This window comes from Chinchilla lanigera, unplaced genomic scaffold (assembly GCF_000276665.1).
Source record: "Chinchilla lanigera isolate Chin_1 unplaced genomic scaffold, ChiLan1.0 scaffold00059, whole genome shotgun sequence".
NCBI classification, from domain to species: Eukaryota; Metazoa; Chordata; class Mammalia; order Rodentia; family Chinchillidae; genus Chinchilla; species Chinchilla lanigera.
This window is the reverse complement of record NW_004955460.1, coordinates 9,167,292-9,188,540: the sequence shown is the minus strand read 5'-3', so window position 1 is coordinate 9,188,540 and position 21,249 is coordinate 9,167,292. Positions and strand designations below refer to the sequence as shown.

The following is a 21,249-nucleotide window of genomic DNA, read 5'->3' as shown; positions in this document are numbered from 1 at the left end:
ATGTGCCCCTTTTATTTTACGCCAACACCAGAAATCATTTTGGAAGAAGCAGGCTTCATCTGACTTGACTGAGGCTAGATACGGCAGCATTAAGTCAGGAGAGGGAGTAGAGTCAAGAGGTGCAAGGCTTCCTGAGGGCCAAGCGTGCGATCAGCAAGGCTTCTGAGTGTGGTTTTCTGGGTGTTCACCGCCGGGGAGGGTCTCACGGCTCAAACCACCCTCCGCATCTACCCATGACACCCTGCCTGCCAATGACACCCGCAACTTGCAAGCACCGACAGATGCAGGCCCCTGGCAGGGAAGGGGCCTCTTCTGCACCGGCCTCACCGCAGGCACTGGCCGCTCTGCCCCATGAACATAAGCCATAAACATTAAACACTCTGCTTCATCTTAAACGCTCAGACAGTGCCTGGCGCGCCGCAATAAGCCTGGGGCTCGCACAGAGCTCCACGCGAGCTTCCAGCACGGGGGACCGCCGGGGAGACCCTGAGTTTGGCTGCAGCGCTCTCCCCACGAAGCAGACACCCGGACTGTCACACAGCACGGAACCCGAAGCATACCGGCGCCGGAGCCACACGGACTAGGCGCCCAGCTGTCCGGACCGGAAGCCCGCGGCCTGCACTTCCGGAAGGAGGCGGGGGGAGTGGGGAGGTTGGCCGCGTCGCTCCCGCGGTGCTATTTCCGGCGCGGCGTGTAGTGGTGAGCGCAGCGTCCCGTAGCTCTTACCCTGCACCCGGGGAGTTTGTTTCTCCGAGGGCTGGATAGCCTCCCAAGCCGTAGTAAACAGAACTGGGTGGATGTGTGTGGCAGGCGGTCCTCCGAGCCCCAGTAAACAGAGTGTGTGTGGGCGGGGGGGGGGGTGGTGTTCAGTCATCCTGCCAGCCAGATTCTCGCGGGAAGCCTGTGTGGACCTGCTTGTGCGTCTGTTTTAAAGCTACATGATACTTATTTTGGAACCCCATGTAATATCCTACACTGTTTGACTCAGTCCTCGTTTTCTTTGTCTTTTTAAACCCAATTAAAGCCGCCATTGAAGAGCGGGACCATGGAAAGCAAGCCGTTGGTGATATCGAAACAGAAGACGGAAGTGGTGTGCGGAGTCCCCACGCAGGTGGTCTGCACAGCCTTCAGCAGCCACATCTTGGTGGTGGTGACCCAGTTCGGGAAGATGGGTACCTTGGTCTCCCTGGAGCCCTGCAACGTGGCCAACGACATCAGCAAGCCGGTGCTCACCACAAAAGTCCTTCTTGGGCAGGATGAGGTAGAGTGGTTGGGAAGGGACCCCCAGGTGGAGGAGACTCCTCTCTCCTGGCAGCAAATTGTCAGTAGGATGTGGACCACCTGGTATGCAGCACTACACACACACAGCAACGGTGACAGCCTTCTCAGGGACCTTTGTGTGTTGGAGGGCATCTGCCTGCCCTTGGTGATGCTCTTCCTAGCCTGTCAGCATTTTATCCAGCAGATAAGTGGAGGTATTGATTTTGTAATGCGGGCTGCCTCCTCAGTTTGACCCTGTCCTGATACATTATGTTAATGAGTGGCTGCACGTGCTCCATGAGACTTGACAGCGTCTCCCTCTGCAGGCTTGTCTTTCATGAGTCCTTCCAGATTAGAAATAGGTGGCGAGAGAGACGAAGAAGGCACCAAGGAAATAAGCTTAATGATGCCTCTGTAGTGGTTTGTTTATACCTAGAGTTCAAGTGCCTCATGGAGCTCTGAGTCATTGCTGCATCAGGCTTAATGGTAGTGTGGGAAGCCAGAGTTACTTAAGGAAAGCATCAGGAAAAATTCAGGATTCCTGCAGTCACCATGGTTTCTTCCCTTTCACCAGCCTCTCATCCATGTCTTTGCAAAGAACTTGGTAGCATTTGTGTCTCAAGAAGCTGGAAACAGAGCAGTCCTCCTTGCCATGGCAGTGAAGGACAAGAGCATGGAGGGGTTGAAGGCCTTGAAGGAGGTGATCCGGGTGTGCCAGGTGTGGTGACCTGGAGTCAGCAGCACACGCCACTCAGCAAGACCAGCTGGACACTCAGTCCCTTCGTGGGGTCTCAGAGACCAGTCGTTTGGCACAGTCAAAAGGAAGAGCTTTCTTGGACTGTTGCCACAAAAAAATATTCGTGTCTTCAGGCAGACCTTTGCTGTTTGTGACTGTATCACGGTGGGTGACAAAAACAGTAGGGACACTGGAAATGGTTCTCACTGGGCTCCGATCCTTGCATCTACTTGGGAATGGACAGTCCGAGTCAGCTGGCATGACTCATGGCCCTCAGTGGGCAGTGTCCCTTTTAGGAGGAGGGTTTTTTTATTAAAAATAAATATAGTGTGATGCTTCACCATCCTTCTTAATAACACTGGGAAATCGTGGTCACACTGTGAATTCAGCTTAGCGTACCTCAGGTGGGAGGAAAACTTCATGTTTGACAAAAATGCCATCCGTGGTTGACAGGTGAGGTGAGACCTAGGAGTGCCTCTGCATGCTGTTGTCCCGCCTCTACCCAATGCCTCAGTGTTGGCTTCCATCCAGTTGGTGTTTTGTACTTTCATACTGAGTGCCAGGAACCACTGTGTGTCGGGGGGTGGATAGAAGGGAGTCCAGGGGAGAGAATAGTGTGTATAGAGGTCGAGTGTGACAAGAACAGTAGGTGAGTTGCTAAGGCTGGACAAGAAGACCATTGTGAGGGACAGGTGGCCATAGGATGATCTTGAGCTCAGTGAGGAACTTGGAGGATTTTGAGTAGGATCAGGTCCATCCTTTAGTAATCGTCCTAGGAGATATTTGCAATGATTGCTAAGGGCTGGGATCAGGTGTTGGCTTTAGAATGGCATTTATGCCCCGGAGTTGGCCTGTGAGTGGCAGCCTGGACACTGGGCTGTCCTTCCTGCAGCAAGGCCAGCACCACCAGTCCCACTCCAGTTAGGAGTTTTGAAGCTGGAAAGTGAAATCTTTGTCCCACGTGTGGCTCTGATGGTCTCTAGTGAGAAGGCAGAGGCAGCTGGGGGTGGGTGAGGAGAATGGGTTGCAGAGAAGCACATGGTACCCTTCCTGGGATCGAGGATGCACAGAAGCCTCAGGCAACACCTAGGTGTTCATGAAATTAGGAAGGAATGTTTGTATTTGGTTTATCTTTGAGCTGGTGGCTCCTGCAGCCCTGCGATTCTTCTTACTCTTAGGAACCCTTGTCTAGGCCAGGCAGAGAGTGAATTGAGAAAGTGGGTCTGCTAAAGGTGGCAGAGAAGATGATTGTCCCAACTCACCACTTACCATTCGCTTTTGCAGACAAGGAAACTGAGGCATGAGGAGAGACCACAAAGCTACCCCGGTAGTGTGAAGAACCGGGGGCCTGGGGCCCTCATGTTCCTATCACCAGACCCCTCTGTGGTTCTCTGTCCCTGCATCCTTTTTGTTTTTTCTGTTTTCTCTTTTTTTTTGTTTGTTTTGGTTTGGTTTGGTACCGGGAATTGAACTCAGGACCTTATGCTTGCCAGGCAGGCGCTTGTGCCACTGAGCTATATCCCCGGCCCCTGCATCCTTTTAACTATGTCAGAGGAATAATAATCCTCCAGATGCCTCAGTTTTTCCTCCAGGCTTCTGTCTGGTTCTAGTTCAGGCTCTTTGTTTCAGGGCCTCCTAAGAGCCAGCCCTGACAGGTCCCTGCTTCTAATTGGGTACTATGACCGCCCCCCCAATTAAGAGGCAGGTAGTAGAGACAATTGAGAAAGATGAAGGAGTTGCTCAGAGATGCCAGGGTGTAAGTGCTGGCCAGGCATAAGTAGTAGTCAGGGCAAGAAGGCAGCTCTTCCCCTGTTATTTGCGTGGCCCCGAGGTGGCCTAGCCTGAAGGTGGTGCTAAAGCTGACCTGGAGCTGAACCCAGTTCCCTGGGGCCTCTAAGTTACATTTAACTCAGAGCTGCCTGGAGTGGTCTGCTAGTGTTCACAAACAGGCTTGAGGTGTATCACAGAGGTACAGCACTTGGCTCACACGCTCCAGGCCCCGAGCTTGATCCCCAGTGCCACAGAAAAAAACAGATAACAGCAAATGACTTCGGGAACTCAGCCAGGGCCCCCTGCACCCCCCCACCTCCCCCCACCAATTGGGCTGGTTCCCCAAGGAGTCACACTGCCCTTGCTCCCTGCATGAACAGTTTGCTCCCCGCTGCCAGCCCTCAGAGATCTGTAGATGGAGGGGCTGTGTCTGGTACTTACCTAGCCATCAGACTAGACCTTCGCAGCCTAATGCAGTAGTGAAGGTTGGGTTGCTGTGTGCCAACCTGCACAGGGGCAGACAGGAAAGGGTCTGTCTTCACGGCTCTGCCCTTGCATCACCCCCTTCCCTCACATGGTTTTCCCAGTTTTCTACTGAGCAGCATGAGGCCTCCCAGGCCCCTCCCTCACGCCCACCCTTTCCCAGGGCTCAAGTGTACCTTAAAGGTAGAAAGTTCCAGAAGGTTAGTTGTTCTTGGAGTCAGGCAGCTACCATATCCTGGAGCTAGATGACCTGGCTCCCCGCCCCCCAACACATCAGTTGCTGTGACCCACTGAATGAGACCACGTGGAAGAGTAAGCTGGCCTAGACTGCATGGTTTAGCTCCTGGGAGGGGAAATTGGAAAAGGGGAGAAGGCCTGGCAGATGGGGTGAAGTCAGACCTGCATGGTGTCCAGTGGCTGAAGAGAGTTACTGTCACTTGAGCTTATCATTTGGCATCATAGCAGGAAAAACAGGACAGGCCCTGCCTGTGTGGGTGAAAGGTGCCCTGGCGGTAAGTGAGGGTTCCTGAAGAAAGACAGGTCCAAAACCCTTGAGCCCTGGGGATATTGATGTTTCAGAAATAAGCCCACATTTGATGGAGGGCGGTACTTTGGGCCCCAGAGGTGGGCACGGCCAGCAGTGTGCATGAGAACATGTTGGCCTATTCCCACGTGAGCTCAGCATCTCACCAGGGCCCCTCAGGAGCCCAGGGCAGGCAGTGCTGGACCGTGAGGCCCTTCCTATGCAGGTGCAAAGGCCTGGGGTGCTGAGGACAGACTGCCTCCTCATACCAGAGCCTGGGAAGAAACACAGGGTAGGACTAGGAGGGAGGCAGTGGGAGAAATAGGAAGAGAGGAGGAGGAAGAGCGCTCTCCAGAGAAAGCTTTCCAGCAACGCAGGAGGCCCCCCACAGGAATTCGTGAGCCTCCCTGACCGCACATCCGGGACTCAGGCACCCGCTCTACTGTCTGTCGGCCTTCAGCCCTCACCACCTAAGGATAGGACACGTTGAGGCTGTCTCACAGATGAAACTCAGGACAGGACAGAGCAGCGACCTCCCCGATCCCCGCCAGCGCGTTTCCCTGTCCTTGGGCCTGGAGGACTGTGGTTCTCAGCCCACAAAAGGCCCCAAACACAGGCCACATGTTCCATTCGTCCTGTGAACCAGTACACGTGGCTGTGACCAGCACTTGGCAGCAATGTTGGTCCCCAGCCTCCCTGAAGCTGTTTGGGGATGCGGAGACCAAGGAAGAGGAAATGGAGCGTTGTGGGCAGAAGGAAGGGCTGGAAGAAGACAGGCTGGTCACCCAGAACCTCGGTTCATGTGGGACATGGGGCATCACCACACCACTGCACACCCAGGGCCCCGGTGTGACCCCTGTGGCAGCGACCAGCCCGCACTTGGTACATAGCCACCAGAAAGCCCCCTCCTTGTCAGGGTCTCTAGGCCCAGACCTACGGGCAGGAGGAGGAGGCAGGTGGGTGTGGCAAGGATTGAAGGCTGGTCCGGAACCTGGGCTGGGTGGCTGAGGGTGTGGCCCAGCCGAGGCTGCTTGGGCAGGTAGGGCTGGCTAGGCAGGGCTGGGAGAAGTTTCTGGGCAGAGCAAGGGTGTGTGGGGGCCCTGCTGCCCAGCTGCTGTGAGGAGGGCAACCGAGGGCTGAAGGCTACACTGCGTGGCTCACCCCTCCCAGGCCTGGAGGCTGCAAAGCGTGTCCTGTGTGGGAAACAAAGCTGCAAGCCTATCAGGGGCCCTGCCAGCACCGAGAGCCACCAGGGAGGTGAGCTATGCCCATGTGGGACTTACCTGGGAGGGACATGGTTTCCAGACTAGGGCCCTGACACTCTAGTGGGGTGGGGGTTCCTGGAGAAAAAAAACCCACTTCTGAAATTCTGAGTTACACCTCTCTGTCCCCCATCTTATCTCGAACCCAGAATCCATGCCCCACCAGCTGCAGGATGCTACCAAAAAACATCTTGGCAGAGCCGCACCCCAGGCTGGCAGCTGCTGTGGGAAAAGGCAGGTGTGGACAGGTCCCAGCAGGTCCTCCAGGGGCTGGGGTTGGCAGCAGGGAGGACACAGACCCATAGTACAGGGAGTGGTATCCCTGTGTTCCCAGGATGGCCCACCCTGGGTCCCGGGCACTGGCAGTGAGACAGCCCAGGGGCCAGAAGCTGAGGCCACCCACGTCTTACCTGAATGCAGACAGCAGGCCAGTTGGGCAGCCGGAGCTCAGTCCCAGGTCCATGCTGGCCTGGCAGGAGGACTTTAGACAGAAACACACTTTGAAGTGGCCTGATGCCACCTAAGAAGAGCAGCAGGCAAAGGGCAGCCTGTGTCTCCATTCTGAGTGCCCTGACCTGCACAGCCATATACACGGGATTCGGCTGGCATGGGAAAACTGAGGCACGGCTTGGCACAGGTTCTGCCAGAAGACTGCTTCCTCCCCTGGTAGGAGTAGCATCCTGGCCACTAGGAGGCAGTGCTGCCTACATGTTTGTGGGAAGGTATGCTGGGGACAGGACTAGACCGAAGGTGGCAGGAGGTAGGGAGAGGTGGCTTCCTGGTCCCTGGGGTGGAGGGCAGTGTGTCACCCATGCCTCCCATAACCTGCAGGGTTGTGGGCGGGATGGGGCCCCAGCTCATCCACTGCCTCTCCCCGAGCCCCATCCTGTTTGTGACTCCTTTACCTGAGCACCCCGGGCCTGGGGCCCCTTTCACTGCCCTGCTGTGCCCCAGAAGTGGGTGTCCCTTGCCTCAGGGCCATTGCATGGACCAAAACAAGAAGCTCAATTGCAAGTGCCTTCGGCCACTTAGGGCACCGGCTAGGGAGGGCCCCAAGAGGGAGCCATAGAACCCAGTGAGAAAATCAGGGTGTCAGGGGTGCCACAGCCCCTCTACAGGCCTGAGGCAGGTGCCATCACTTGGGCTGGGTGGTGCTACTGAGCCTGGGGTACAGAACCTGGGGAACAACTGGGCACCAGAGATGAGGACAGAAGGCACAGTTAGCCCCTGTGTGGAGAAAGTCGAGATGGCTAGCTGAGGACAGGTCACACACCTGGGGTACTGCCAACAGCCAGGCCCAGGAGCCATGAGCATTAGGGCCAAAGGCAGGGCTGAGGCAGGAGGGACAAGGTACAGGAGTATGAGACCGGCTCTGAGGCGTCTTGGCTCCACTGGGCACCTGGGCTTGCTGGAATAGCAGGAATCTGGTCTCCTGGCTGCATAAACAATGGTCAGAGGTCCTTCTGCCCGGATGTGGGCAGGCAGGTCTGTCCTGCCACAGGCTTGGTCAATGTCCAGCCCTCTCCTTGGGAAATCAGGCTGGGTCTGCCGATCTCTGGAGTTGTGTGGGCCAGGACCCTGGCCTCCAGATGAGAGCTGGTCAGCTGGACATCTGGCGCCCTCACGCCTAACCCCAGTAGCATATGGTCTTGTGCTGAGCTCTGGACATCTGGGATGGCCATATGTTACAAGCCCACCCTGACCCCTGGGCCAGGCTAAGGAGGGCTATTCCAGCCCCCAGCCATGGCAGGGCCTGCATGCCAAACCCAGAAGCCCCCCATTCATGCCCCCACAGGCCCAGTATCCCATCAGAGTATCATCTTCTTTGTTAAAGTCAGGTGTCACCACCCTTGGCTGGAGGAGGGGACGAGAACCCAGCCAAAATCACCCTCCCCTGGGGCAGTGAGATGAGGTGGTCCCACTGGCTGTGAGGGCTAGAGTGGGTCCTGGGGACATACGGTCAGGCATGGGGCATGGTCCCTGGCTCCAGACCCTAGGCCAACATCAGCTACAGGACAGTGGGGTAGAGCCCTGGCCAGGAGACCCACAGGGACCCTGGGTCCTTGTCTAGTCCAGCCTCTACCCACTAGGGATAAGGGATAAGGCTTGCCTTTTGCCCAGCAGGCAGACCACCCACCTGGTGATCAGCCCCAGTACAGGTAAGCAGAGGTCCAGGAGATACGTAGGCCTCAGATCTAGGGGCCAGAGTTGGGGATAGCCCTGGATTCTGGGGCCTCCTCACCTATCCCCACTTCTCTAAGGACTGTGCGACCCTTATGGAGGAATTATTACCTCAAGCCTCAGTCTCCTACTCTGTGAAATGGATCTGACAGACCCACTCCCTGAAGGAAATTATGAGAAGGGCGGTAGTGCCCAGACAAAGAGGTGAGGTCCTGAGGGCTTCAGCCTGTGGTCTGCCCAAGTCTCAGGATGAGCCAGTTGCCAACACGGGCATGTGGAAGCTTCGGGTGGGGTGTGTGTGGGACAATGGCCTCCTGAGGTGGGAGGCGGTGCTGGACACTGGACACTTCCCACCTGTGTGTCCTTCAGTGTGCCTAGGATGGCCCCTGGATCCACTGGGAAGATGCCCAGCCAGGCAGAGCCAGTGCAGAGATGGGCGTGGTGGGTCCCCTGGGGCCAGGAAGAACTGTGCTCAGGAAGGTAGGTCACTGGTGCTGGTGTTCAGACGGCACCATGTCCTCCCTGTAGCCCTGAGAGGCAGGCATGGCTGCCCTGTCTTGCAGGTGGAGACATGGAAGCGCCGAGGTGGGTACACACCAGGACCACAGAATGTCTGCCTGGCCTGATGCCAGATGCGGAGACAAGGCAGATGCGGGAGGCAGGCATTGGTGGGAACGGAGGCTGGGCTGAGGCTGCAGGGGTGCAGACCGACATTCATCCAGTTCCTGCCCTGCTTGGGCCTCGGACTAAACCTGTCTTCCAGGTGGGAATACAGAGGCCCAGAGGGACAAAGGGGCTGCCAAAATGTCTCAGGCTGCCACTGGGAGTGTCTGTGTCAGGAGGCCAGAGAAGTTGACCCAGGCGGGAGAAGGAAGATGAGTAGGGGTGGCAGAAGGCCCATCACCACTTCTCAGAGACCCAGTTTATAAAATACCTGCAAGGCCAGTGCTTAGAGGAAGGGAGATGCAGCCAAAGCCACCTCCCAAGGGCTGCCTAGAGACACTGGCTAACAAGAACACTCCAGGCTGGGGCAGAAGTGGCCACCATCAGAGCAAGGGGCAACTGAGACTGACGGGGCTTCCTAGGGGTCACGGACCCACGGGGTGCATGAGCCAGCCCAGCAGCTCCTCACAGTGGAAGCACAGAGCTCTGGGAGTCCCGTGGTCTGAATCCAGGGTCCAAGCCTTCATCCTCCTTAGAGTCAGGGCCCCTCAGCCATCCTGGGAAGTCCCTCTGACATCTAACCACAGTGCTTCCTGCTGTCTACTCAGTCATCCCACCATCAGCCTGAGCAAAGGCCTAAGGCTTCATCCCATGGTGGGTTCAGGAAACAAAACAGGATGGGCCAAGGCTTCAGTTTCTCCACTGGAGACTGAGGCTTGAGGTAATAATCCTCCATAAGGGTCGCACAGTCCTTAGAGAAGTGGGGATAGGTGAGGAGGCCCCAGAATCCAGGGCTATCCCCAACTCTGGCCCCTAGATCTGAGGCCTAGGTATCTCCTGGACCTCTGCTTACCTGTACTGGGGCTGATCAGTGAAGCTCTGTCCATGTCCCTATATCCATCTTCACCCTTCAAAGCCCCCAGGCCATTATCTTATCTTTTTATTTTATTACTTGTTTTTTTGTACCAGGAATCAAGCTCAGGGCTTTACGCTTGCCAGGCAGGCGCTGTGCTGCTGAGCTACATCCCCAGTCCCTGTCTTGTCCTCTTAATTGTTCATGATGACAGTAACAATATCAGGACCAGAAAGTGCTGTCCCCCCACAGCTGGTGTCTCTGAAGGGCCTGGAGGCAGGGCAGGAGGCTCATGGTGGGCACTTTTGATGCACAGGACGAGCTCACGTTGGCCTCTGTCCCTGTCCAGTGGGCCCACAGCCCAGAGGGCCACAACACGGCAGGGTAACACACATGCAAGATTTCAGGTGGCGCAGTGTGGGGCAAAGGCAGAGCTCTCTCTGGGGGTGGCACCAAGACCACAGGACAAGAAGCCACCTGGGGGAGAAGTCAGTGCAGACGTTCCTGGGCAGGGTTGGCTCAGAGAGGGCCCAGAGCCAGTGTGTTTGGGAGGGGGTTTCTGACAGCAGGGGTCGCCTGGGGAAATGTGGATGGGTGTGACCCAGGGGTTGATGACCTCAGACCTGCAGTGGCTCCAGAAAAAGCTGGACAAAGGGATGAGCCTGAGTCCCCAGGTCCCACCTTGAAAAGAGTCATTTGCTTGGGCCTCAGGGCTGGTCAGGTGGCAGGAGGGACAGGAAGTGTGTGGTCCTAACCCCTCACGGAGCAGCCACAGCACTGAACGGTGACTGGAATACGGCCGAGGGACAGGGTGAGGGCCCCAGCCCCTCCAAGGGCAGGGTAGTGGGATGGGTCAGGCCCTGTAGCTCCTGTTCCAGACTCAGTGAGGCCCAGTGACCTGGGCTGTCACCCGGCCCCCTCCCTGTAACACAGAAGTGTCTCCAGTGCACCCCCTGGGGCCCGGTGCTTTGTTAAAACTCACACAGCACAATCTGTCTGCCCCTTCATAAGTTAATCCAGTGGCAATAAGCACTTCCAGTCACCGCGAGTACCCAACTTTCTCATTACCCCAAGGAAACCCTGTGCGTGGGCTCCCCCTCCTCCTGCCCTCGTGACCTGGGGCTTCTAGCCCAGCTCCCCACCGCGGCCCACCCAGACCCCTCCCAACCATCTCTGCCACAGCAGCTGCCCAGCCACCCAGCCCAGGCAGGTGAAGGGCACCTGTAGGCCTGCAGGTTCCTGGGAGCCAGCTGCCACTGAGCAAACAGCCTGAGGGATAGAGTGTCGCAGGGAGGAGACAGGTCTGGCTCCACCCCTCCTGGCCCTCCCCAGGTGGGCCACCGGACAGGTGAGGCCTTGCCATGGTACAGCCCTCCCGATAACAGCTTGTCCCACCCCCAGTGGGCTGCCATTGGGGCCACGTGGCCACTCGAATGACCAGCCCAGCGTCCCCGGAGGCTGGGCCTGCCGGGGCTGGGCCAGGAGCTTCCTGCCTGCAGAGGTAGGCTCTGGGCCCTGTGACCACCGGCTGGAGTGGGGAGGCAGGCTGTCCAGGGCTGCCGGGGTGGGAATGGATATGTGCCAGATGCTCCTGCAGCTTGTCCAGAGCCTGAGGAGGAGGCGACCTGCCAGAGGGTAGGTGGGGGACTGGCCAGGGAAGCATAGCCAAGCAGCCCCAGGCACGCTCAGCAGGTCCTAGCATGGGCAGGGTCAGCATGGGTGAGCTTCTGACCAGCCCTCGCAGGCAGGCAGGATAGAGGGGCCTCGTTTCCCAGGCCTAGGTAGAAGCAGTCTTTGGCTCCTAAACCACAGACACAAAAGCCCAGGGTGTACACAAGGGGGAAACAAAGGGGTGTCTCCAGAACATAGGCAACTGAGGTCTGACCCCTGGGCAGGAAGGAGCCAAGGCCCCTTGCATAGATGGTGCCAAGGGCTGCCTGAGGCCAAGGGAAGGGCAGGACAGATCCAGATTCCCACGGAAGGGACAGGTGCACTCACAACCTGGAAGCAAGAGGTACCAGGGGCAGTAGCCAGGGGGAGACTTGCCCCTGCCATGCTGAGGAAGAGGCGCTGCAGTAGGCACAGCCTGGCGGAGCCTCCCTCTGGTGACCCCTGCCCTGCCCCACCCCTGCCAAGCAGGAGCTGTCCCTTGGCCTTCAGTCCTTCCCGCATCCTCCCCCTCTGCAGATGAGTAACGTCTCAGAGCTCCTGGGAACAACCGGAGCACCCCTGGCACCCTCAGCCTGGCCACCACCCAGCCACCCAGCAGACATGCCCATGGTGCCTGCGGGGCCACAGGTGGACCGTGTGGACAACAGCTCCCAGGAAGCCCCCCAGCTCTTCCTCACCACTGCACTGGCCCGAGGTGTCTCTGGCGTCTTCGTGTGGGCTGCTCTGGTGCTTACCTGCCACCAGGTAGGTCCTCCCCGTCTCTGAGCCTCCCTGGGGAGAGCTCTCCACAGGATACCATGCAGTTTAGCCAGTGCCCCACTGGGCCTGGAGCGATGGCCCTCAGGACCAGACACCAAGGCCTGGTGAGACCAGGGTACAGTGCCTGGAACCCTCAGGGTGGCATTAGGCACAAGCACCAGGGAAGGGACAAGGTCCTTTCTCCAGGATCTGCCATGTGAAAGCCAGGCCTGAAGAAGGGAGGTCTCTGCCTGGCAGAGGGCAGAATGTGCCGAGGCGCCTCCAGGCATTGCTCTGGCCCCTCACCCTGCTTGCCCACATCAGCCGCGCGGTCCACTTCACAGACAAGAACACCAAGGCTTAAGGGGACCAAGGATCTCTCCCAGGCCATGTACAAGACAGAAGAAAAACCTCCTGCCCCCAGAGGGGTGGCACGCAGGGTAGAGCCGCCAGGGCTTGGACTCTGCTCTGTAGGAAGCTTCAAGCTAGAAACAGGCAGCAGGGAGCTGAGGGGATGGGGAGTCAGAGAAGGGGCGGGAACCAGGGGAAGAGGGAGCCGCAGCTGGGGACAGGGAGGAGGCACAGGGAGCTGGACCCGGCCTGGCCAGAGGACACGGGGCCCCTGCAGGCAGGACTGCTCCTCAGTCTCCACACAGAGCCCCAGGCCTGAGCCGTCAGTGGGGGCAGAAAGACACCCCCAGAATTGTCAGCCTCAGCGGCCAGGAAGGTTTGGGGTGGTGGGAACACCAGGACAGACAGTCAGAGACAGGACCGTCCTGAGCATCCTCAAGTGCACAGAGAGGTGCAGGAACGCAGGCCTGGAAGACGGGACACAAAGGCGGGAGGTGAGAGTTGTGCGGGGCTGGCGGGGCTGGCGGGGCTGTCACAGCCTGGCAGTGAGTTTGGCTGGGTGGGAGGGGAACTGGGAGCCACAGAAGGCAGTGGAGAGCTGCCAAGGGCACAGAGCCCTCCCACCAGCTCACTTGGCCATGGGTGGGGCATGGATAGGCAGGTGAGCTCAGGGGCAGAGGGCCCTATGTGTGACACCCACTGGCTGGCACATGGCTAGTTACCAGAATACAAAGGATGTGTGGTATGTCCCCAAGGGCCAGGCAGAGCCTGAGCCGCAGAGGTGCTGTGGAGGCCGCCCCTTCCTGTCGGGATACCAGGGAGAATTTAGGATTATGCAGCCCGTAACCCTAGGGACCGGCTGTGCGTGTGGCTTTGCTGGTGGCCTGAAGGGTGTGCACCCTGGACAGGGCCTGTGGAGGTGCCCAGGGCTGCGCTCAGGCCTTGTCCCCTCCCCCAACCTCCCACCAATGCCAGGCCTGCCTGGCAGAAGGGTCCAAGGCATTCCACCCTTTTCAAGTCAAATGGACAGAGAGGGACTTGATCCCTCTCCTTGCAGATGGGGACACCAAGGCTGGAGAGGAGAGAGGCTTGCCAAGGTCATGAACCAGGCAGCGCCAGCCCAGAGAGAGGTCTCCTGACTCAGGTCATGCTGTGTCCTCCCACGGCACACAGGGGAGGTGTGTGCCTGATAAGGAGCTGGCCCTGACACTGACCGCCCTCTTGCTCCGAGTCAGGCAGCACACCCTCTACCCCCCCCCCCTTCTGCACAGCCCTTTCCCCTGGGAAGCCACTCCACAGGGTCCCAGACACAGGACTCACACACCCAGCTCCCAAGTCCCTCCCCCACCCTGTCCCTGTCATGTCTTTGTGGAAAGTGTGGGAAATCTAGTAAAGTTAAAAGGTAACAATTCTAATCATATTTCCCACGGCCCAGGAATGAGACCTTGATGGCCTTGTTCCATTTCCACCCAGCATTCTAAATACTTTGGGATCCTGCTTGGTGTGCCATCCTGGCTCCTAGGTGTCGTATCCCATGGGAACACTTCCTCACAGGGCTGAGTTTCTGGGCATCATTTTTATAGGCTGTATGGTATTCCATTCCTACACACCCTTGCTCCATGGAATAGTCAGCTCAGCCTACTGGCATGGGAGTCCTAGCAGTCATTCCTTACATATCCCTACATGTCCTTCCCCTTACTTCTGTGCAGATTTGTTCCTAGGGACAAAGGTCATAAGTCCCCACATTGAGAGCCAGACTGCATTGGAGAGGACCTGCCCAGTCCTGGGCTGAGCATGTCCTTCCCTTCCCTGTTCCTGGCACTTAGCAGAGCTCAGGGAATTCCTGGTGAAGAAAGAAGCAAGTGAAAGAGTGCATATCCTCTTACCTAAGAGCAGGGCTGGTCTCACTCCTGAGGTAGCAACTAAACGCAGTGCATTGCACACTTGAAAGTTGCTAAAGGAAGGGCTGGGAGTGTAGCTCGGTGATGGATGGAGCACTTGCCCAGCGTGTGGGAGGCCCAGGGTTCAATGTTTAGGGCTTTTAAAAATTGCTAAACCAGGCATAGTGGCACATACCTATAATCCCTGCACTCAAGAGGTTGAGGCAGAAGGGTCACTGTGAGTTTGAGGCCAGCGTGGCTACATAGTAAGATCAAGGCCAGCCTGAACCACATATCGGGACTCTGTCTCCAAAAAAAAAAAAAAAAAAAAAGGACTAAAGAAGTAGACATTGTTTCCTCACCTCAAAATGTGGTATGGGAGACAGTGGGTGTGCTAATCTTAATCGTCTGGATTAAACCCTTCTGCAACACATGTATCTATTGAAACACCAGGCTGTGTGCCATAAATGTATCGACTTTTTATTTGTTCATTAAAAATTTAACCAGGTGTGGTGACACATAGCTATAATACCAGCACTCTGGGAGGCTGAGGCAGGGGGACTGCAAATTTTGAGCCCAGCCTGGGGAACTTAGCAAATGAAATAAAATTTAAATTTAAGCAGCAAAATTAAACAGGGCTTCATCTCAGTGCAAAGGCCCTGGGTTCAATCCCCAGTGCCAGAAAGAAAAGAAGGAAAAGAAAGAAAGAGAGAGAAAGAGGGAAGAAAGGAGAATGGGAGGGAGGGAGGAAGAAAGGAGATGATTGTATTGTAATCAGAAATATATATTTAGTACATACTTATACGTTAAGTATGTATTTATATTATATATGACTGCAATAGAACAGTATTTACTTCCTCTTTATGATAAGCACACTGGCTGCAAAAGACTGGGAAATATAGGGGACATGGGGTGGCTTTGTCCGTCCCGCTTCCTTGCTGGGTGCATGCAAGGCAACGGGGTGGTGAGCAGCAGCTCCACATGCGCTCTCACCTGCCAGATCTACCTGCACCTGCGCTCCTACACCGTGCCCTGTGAGCAGCGCTACATCATCCGCCTGCTGCTCATTGTGCCCATCTACGCCTTTGACTCCTGGCTCAGCCTCCTTCTCCTTGGTGGCCACCAGTACTACGTCTATTTCGACTCTGTGCGTGACTGCTACGAAGGTGACGTGCAGCGCCGAGTCTAGGGGGCTGTATGGTGGATGAGTGAGGCCAAGGGGCGGCCAGCAGGCTTGGGGTGTCAGACTCCAGGCCTCAGGGGATGCGTGCTGGCAAGGGGTGCCCACTGCAGCTGTGACCGTGCCTCAGGTACACGGGCACAGCCCCTCCACCCTCGGGGCCTGTGGACTTTGTGTGGGCCTGGCAGGAACCTGGTGCAGGATGGTCCCATGGGCCATGGGCTCACAGCTGCCCCTGTCACCCTGCAGCCTTCGTCATTTACAGCTTCCTGAGCCTCTGCTTCCAATACCTGGGGGGCGAGAGCGCCATCATGGCTGAGATCCGGGGCAAGCCCATCAAGTAAGCCTCTCCCCCATTACCCACCAATGCCCTGGGCTGGGGCTGGGACAGGCCAGGGCTGGGGACTGTCCTTCCAGCCCATCTCAGGTCTCCCTCCCCACAGGTCCAGCTGCTTCTACGGCACCTGCTGCCTCAGGGGCATGTCCTACTCCATTGGCTTCCTGCGCTTCTGCAAGCAGGTGGGTGGCTTCACCCCTCCCTCCACCTGCCAGGCAACACCAGGCTGTCCCTCCTACCGGGTGTGCGGGGCTGGCTCACTGCACTGCTCACCCTCGCCCCCTGTCCCCAGGCCACCCTGCAGTTCTGCATTGTGAAGCCCATCATGGCCTTGACGACCATCGTCCTCCAGGCGTTTGGCAAATACCATGATGGGGACTTCAAGTAAGTGAGGGGAGTGTGAGTGGGCACTGGCGGGCACGGGGCACAGGGGGGCAGACCAGACCCTGAGCTGGCCTCAGCACAGTCTTCACGCTAAGGACCCCAGGGTGCACCCTGGGGGACCCAGGGAGGATGATAGATTCAGGGCCAAGGGAGCCTGTTGCTCCACCCAGCAGGCAGGGCAGAATTGGGGAGGGAGCCTGCTCCGGCACACCCACAGGCACACGTGCGTGCGCACATACACATGTACACATCTCACATTTGTGCCTTCACACACGAACACATGTATGAATCACACATGCTTAACCACATACATACACACTCACTAGTGTCCACAACACAAGGACCCCTTCCTTTAGGCTGTGGCTGGTAGGTGAGGTTATGGAGGTGGTTTTCTGAAGGGCAGTGAGGTCCTTCCTGCCAGAGAGGGAGGCCTAAACACACATACTCAGGAATCCCCAAAGACCCCACTGCCCTGGAGGGGGGAGCTGTTACAGCACTGCCCAGGCCCCCCCTGACAGCAGCTCTCCGGCCCAGTGTCCACAGCGGCTACCTGTATGTGACCCTGGTCTACAACACCTCAGTCAGCCTGGCCCTCTACGCGCTGTTCCTCTTCTACTTTGCCACCAGGGACCTCCTGCAGCCCTTCGAGCCGGTCCTGAAGTTCCTCACCATCAAGGCGGTCATCTTCCTCTCATTCTGGCAGGGTGGGTGGCCAGGAGCAGGGCTGAGGCCAGGCCTCACTCCCAGAATCTGGTTCCAACCAGACCTCCGCCCCAGTCCTATGTGCCCTTAGTTTCCCCAGTGCTCCAGGAACAAAGACATGGCAGGGTCCATCAGCAAAAGGAGTCACTTGGATGGCACAGTGAGACGACTCTGTGGCTTCTCACACCCTGCCCTGCCAGGCCCCACACAGGCTACGGGCATTCACTGACCCCTCTGCAGACCATAGAGCTGCAGGTGGGCCCCAGACCCAGGGCTGGACATGGCAGGCTGGTGACCTCTGACTTTGGAGGTGCCTGGTCCCTGTGAGCCTCAGCCTTTCCTCCCATAGAAGGAGGCCCCATGGACAGGATATCCCCGGCCAGTCTCAGTGGGAGCCTTGGCTGGGGCCAGCTGGGGCCCAGCCTCCCATCTGGGGCCAGAGCCTGAGTGGCACCTTCCATCCCCAGGACTGCTTCTGGCCATCCTGGAGAAGTGTGGGGTCATCCCTGAGGTCCAGGCCATCGATGGTGCCAGGGTAGGGGCTGGCACGCTGGCCGCCGGCTACCAGAATTTCCTCATCTGCATCGAGATGCTCTTTGCCTCCATAGCCCTACGCTATGCCTTCACCTGCCAGGTGTATGCCGAGAAGAAGGAGAACTCTGCAGGTAAGCCAGGCCTGTCAGCCAGGGCGCTGGGACGTCAAGCTGGGGATGTACAGGGCTGGACAGGGGAACTTCCCCAGGCATCTGAAGGAGACGGGCCTGGACAGGGACCACAACCCCAGGAGCCCTCAGTAATGGGGGTGGGAGCTGGCATCCCTACTGATGGCTATTTGGACCACAATGGCTGATGGCTACCCAGGTGCCTGGCTCCCACCTGGTCAGGGCATGTAGCCAAGGATGTGATAGCCTCACCCCAGGCCAGCCCACAGTGTCCCTTTTGGAAACTACAGAGGGATGAGCCACACGGCCAGGGCTGAACGGGAGGAGCCAACCTAGCTCAGAGTCCTGGGGTTGCTTTCTGCCAGCCAAGACCAGGATCTGGACATGCTGGAGCCCAGCCTGGTGGTCTGGGGTAGACAGGGAGCAGGGCTAAGAGCTAGGTCCCAGGTTCTGGGTCCATGATGGCGGATGCTGGGGCGCAAGCACCCCTGTCACCAGCTCACATGCTGCCTGCCTCCAGGTCCCCCAGCACCCATGCAGAGCATCTCCAGTGGCCTCAAGGAGACCATCAGCCCCCAGGACATCGTCCAGGATGCCATCCACAACTTCTCCCCTGCCTACCAGCAGTACACGCAGCAGGCCACGCATGAGGCCCCAGTGCCTGGCCAGGGTGGGCACTCTTCACCCAGTACCCACGCTGGTATGGCCTGCAGCCCTGGTGGAGGCCGGAGGAGCCGGAATGTGGAGAAGCGCATGCTGATCCCCGCAGAGGACCTGTAGGGACCTGGGCGGCCCAAGCCTCTGGGATGAACAGGGGCCTCCCACCAACACTCTTACCAAAGGCCTCTGGAGAGCCCTCCTCTCCTGTGTCCTGCCCCAAGTTGGGTGCTCAGTGGGCGCCCTGACCCAGGAAAGGCACCTGGGCACATCAGACAAGCCTGAGAATGCACTGGGTGATCGGCCATCAGCCACAGTAGGCCACTGAGGGAGAGGTGCTAACGTGGCCCAGGGAACTTGAGAGTTGACTGTTCCTTGGAAGGGACAGGCAAAGATGCACAGTCAGGCTGTGTAGCTACAAAGAGAGATACTGGGGACTTGCTGGGCAGCCTGGCCTGGGACAGCAGAAGAATCACAAGTGCTGAGGGCTGAGACTCTCAGGCGGGGCCTGGCAGGGGTCACATTGGGCATATGGCACAGCCACAGGTACAGCCCACCACAAAGAGCCTTGGGGCAACAGGCAAGCCTGGATGGTGACCTGCTGCTCCCCATGGAACCGCCTTATTTATAAACACCTTGGACTTTCTAATAGTGTGTTGGCCTTCTGTTCCTGCATGGCTGGTACCCCAGCAGTGGAGCATAGGAGGCTGCTCATGAGCCCACTACTCTGGGGTCCTCCTTGCCCCGGCAGCTGCCTGTGGTGTAGCTCAGAGCACTGTAAGGCAAAGAGCACGGACTTTGAGATCAGGAGCCAGGCAGTGTGCTGGCACCAGTGTCTCTGCCTAGAGAGCCAGAGCGGACACCACCCTCCCAGCCAAGCCTCATGTGGGTCCCGCCCTTCTATGAGTGGATGAGGTCCCAGGGCACAGCCTCCAGGGCCCGGCTGCAGAGGGGGCACAGGCCTGCCTTCTCCCCTCTCACCCTTACTCCATGTGCCCGAAGAGCCTCAGGCAGGCCCTTCCTTGGAGGCTAGATGGCTCACAGAGAGAGCAAAGGCAGCTGGGCTGGAATTAGAGGAGTTGCCACTGAGCCCTGGCACAAGTGGTGTCTCCCCAGGGGAAATTCCAGGCATAGGGATGAGTCTGTGTCCCACAGCACAGGCAGGCAGGGCCTGGGAGCTTGCAGGCAGGGGACAGAGAGGCAGGTATGAGGGTGTAAGTAGGCACAGGAGACAGGAAGGCCTGGCAGGTGCCTCTCAGGGATGGCAGCTCCCACCCTCTGCCCAGCTTCCAGCTTCTATGGGCCAGGTCACCAGGGGAAGAGGGACATGTGCCCCAAACTTGGGGACTCGGGTAGGCAGAACTGACTGCAGTGTCAGCTAGGGTGGGGGCCGCTCCCCACATTCTTCCTCCTGGCCCAGGGACAAGGGACTCAAGGCCAGCAACTTCTGCTGGGCGCCTGGGTTGCTGATAAGATAGGGTTCCTCCCTGTGCCCAGCTGGAAAGGTCCACCCCCACCACCGCCATCTTATCATACTCTCTGCATCCGGCAGGCCCAAGAGACATTGCACAGGCTTGGGTGGGGGTGGGGGGGGCATGCTCCCCGGAGACCTGAGATAGGCTCCGCGCCTGGCTCTATTCATGCCTAAGGAGTAGCCTAAGATGCCCACAGCCCTGTGCGGGAGGGCAGCTGCTCTGGGGGCCCCTCCTGGGAACCTGACACCATGTGAGCTTCAGACAGAGCCCTCTGCTAAACCTGACAGTCTCTGGGGCTTCCACTCGGAAGCACCTACGTGTGTGAGGAACCGACAGACACTGAATCCTAATGAAGCCTGGGGCAGGTGAATGAGTCCAGAGAGGCCCAGTAAGCTGCCTGAAGTCACAGAGCTGGCAGAGGCTGACTCTACCTGCCCCCAACTCTTCTGCAGACACCTGCACAGGCCCTGCTAATAGGATAGTGAAGCTGTGTGGGCTCTCACCACCTGCTGGAGGAAAAGACACAGCCAGAGTAGCCTGAACAACGCAGCCAGGCTGAGCTCTGCCAGCCTCCTGGCAGGACATGTGGGTGCCCAAAGGGAGGAGGAAAAGAGCAGTCTGTCTCATCATAACTGATGAAAAAGTGCGGCTCTGAGGACAGCCCACCCAACAGGCTGCAGGAGGGGGCTACTCAGCAGGCAGGAGCTTGCTGCGGGCCCTGCACTTCCATCTGTGAGGTGGCCCAGGTGGGAAACCTCAAAGGGCAGATGCCCCGCACACCAGCCTGAGTCCCCTTCACAACTTCCGTCTGCCCACAGCCTCCAAGAACTAAGCCTAGGATTCTGAGCCTCGAAGCTCACCACCAAGGGTGGAGCCACGGGCCCTGGGATCAGCCACAGGGAGATCTAGCCTATGGGGACTTACTGCAGCCCCTACTGTTCCGGGGGCCATCATGTGTACCCCGCCGTGCTGTTTGGGTTGAAGGTAGGAATTGCAAGGGGCGGACCCTGCTGCAAGCCCAACCTTCCTCCAAACACTGCCCTGCCTGCTCCTGTGAGGCTAGTGGGGTGGGGGCTCCTCACCACAGGTCAGCCCCAGACCTAGTCAGGCCCCCAGCTTTCCAGAGCAGTTTTTAGGCCACTGTGGGAGGACTTCACACCCTGCCCCGGACGCCATCCCGCTCTCGTGCCTTGCAGGCTCATTTTGAAGCCTACCCTGCTGGAAAGGGGGCTCTGCAGCTCCCAGCTGTATGCAGAGGCTGCTTCCACTGTGGGAGGCCTCTGGCAGGGCAGGCTGGGAAGCTCAGGAACCTACCGGCAATCTAGCTGAGCCAGAGCAGAGGTGGACAGTGCCACCCTCATGCTGTCCCAGCTTCGGATCCCAACCTGACTCTCCAGAAGGGGGCTATGGTCGGGATGGGCAGCAAGGCTGGGAGAGGGTATGGCCCTGCCCAGCACACAACAGTCCGGGATGCCAGCTTC

At 58.1% G+C, this 21,249-nt stretch overlaps 2 protein-coding genes across 7 annotated transcripts; both read left to right on the top strand.

Moving 5' to 3' along the window:
- The first annotated feature begins 598 nt into the window (after positions 1-598).
- Positions 599-2,336, top strand: Psmg3 (proteasome (prosome, macropain) assembly chaperone 3). Of its 3 annotated transcripts, none has more exons than XM_013521205.1 (3): positions 599-699; positions 1,025-1,261; positions 1,835-2,336. In XM_013521205.1, exons 2-3 carry the CDS (start codon positions 1,046-1,048, stop codon positions 1,985-1,987), a joined length of 369 nt encoding a protein of 122 aa, XP_013376659.1. In that variant the 5' UTR covers positions 599-699; positions 1,025-1,045; the 3' UTR covers positions 1,988-2,336. The 3 variants fall into 3 exon arrangements, with proteins under 3 accessions (XP_013376659.1, XP_013376660.1, XP_005397871.1); XM_013521206.1 differs by lacking the exon at positions 599-699 and adding an exon at positions 706-837; XM_005397814.1 differs by lacking the exon at positions 599-699 and adding an exon at positions 706-917.
- Positions 2,337-5,839: 3,503 nt separating this feature from the next.
- On the top strand, positions 5,840-18,942 carry Tmem184a (transmembrane protein 184A). 4 transcript variants are annotated; one of them, XM_013521203.1, is made up of 9 exons: positions 5,840-6,029; positions 11,919-12,146; positions 15,372-15,537; positions 15,801-15,891; positions 15,995-16,070; positions 16,181-16,272; positions 16,807-16,976; positions 17,442-17,639; positions 18,157-18,942. In XM_013521203.1, exons 2-9 carry the CDS (start codon positions 11,919-11,921, stop codon positions 18,414-18,416), a joined length of 1,281 nt encoding a protein of 426 aa, XP_013376657.1. In that variant the 5' UTR covers positions 5,840-6,029; the 3' UTR covers positions 18,417-18,942. The 4 variants fall into 4 exon arrangements, with proteins under 4 accessions (XP_013376657.1, XP_005397864.1, XP_013376658.1 ...); XM_005397807.2 differs by lacking the exon at positions 5,840-6,029 and adding an exon at positions 11,044-11,232; XM_013521204.1 differs by lacking the exon at positions 5,840-6,029 and adding an exon at positions 11,239-11,366 and having other exon boundaries at positions 16,900-16,976.
- Positions 18,943-21,249: the final 2,307 nt, after the last annotated feature.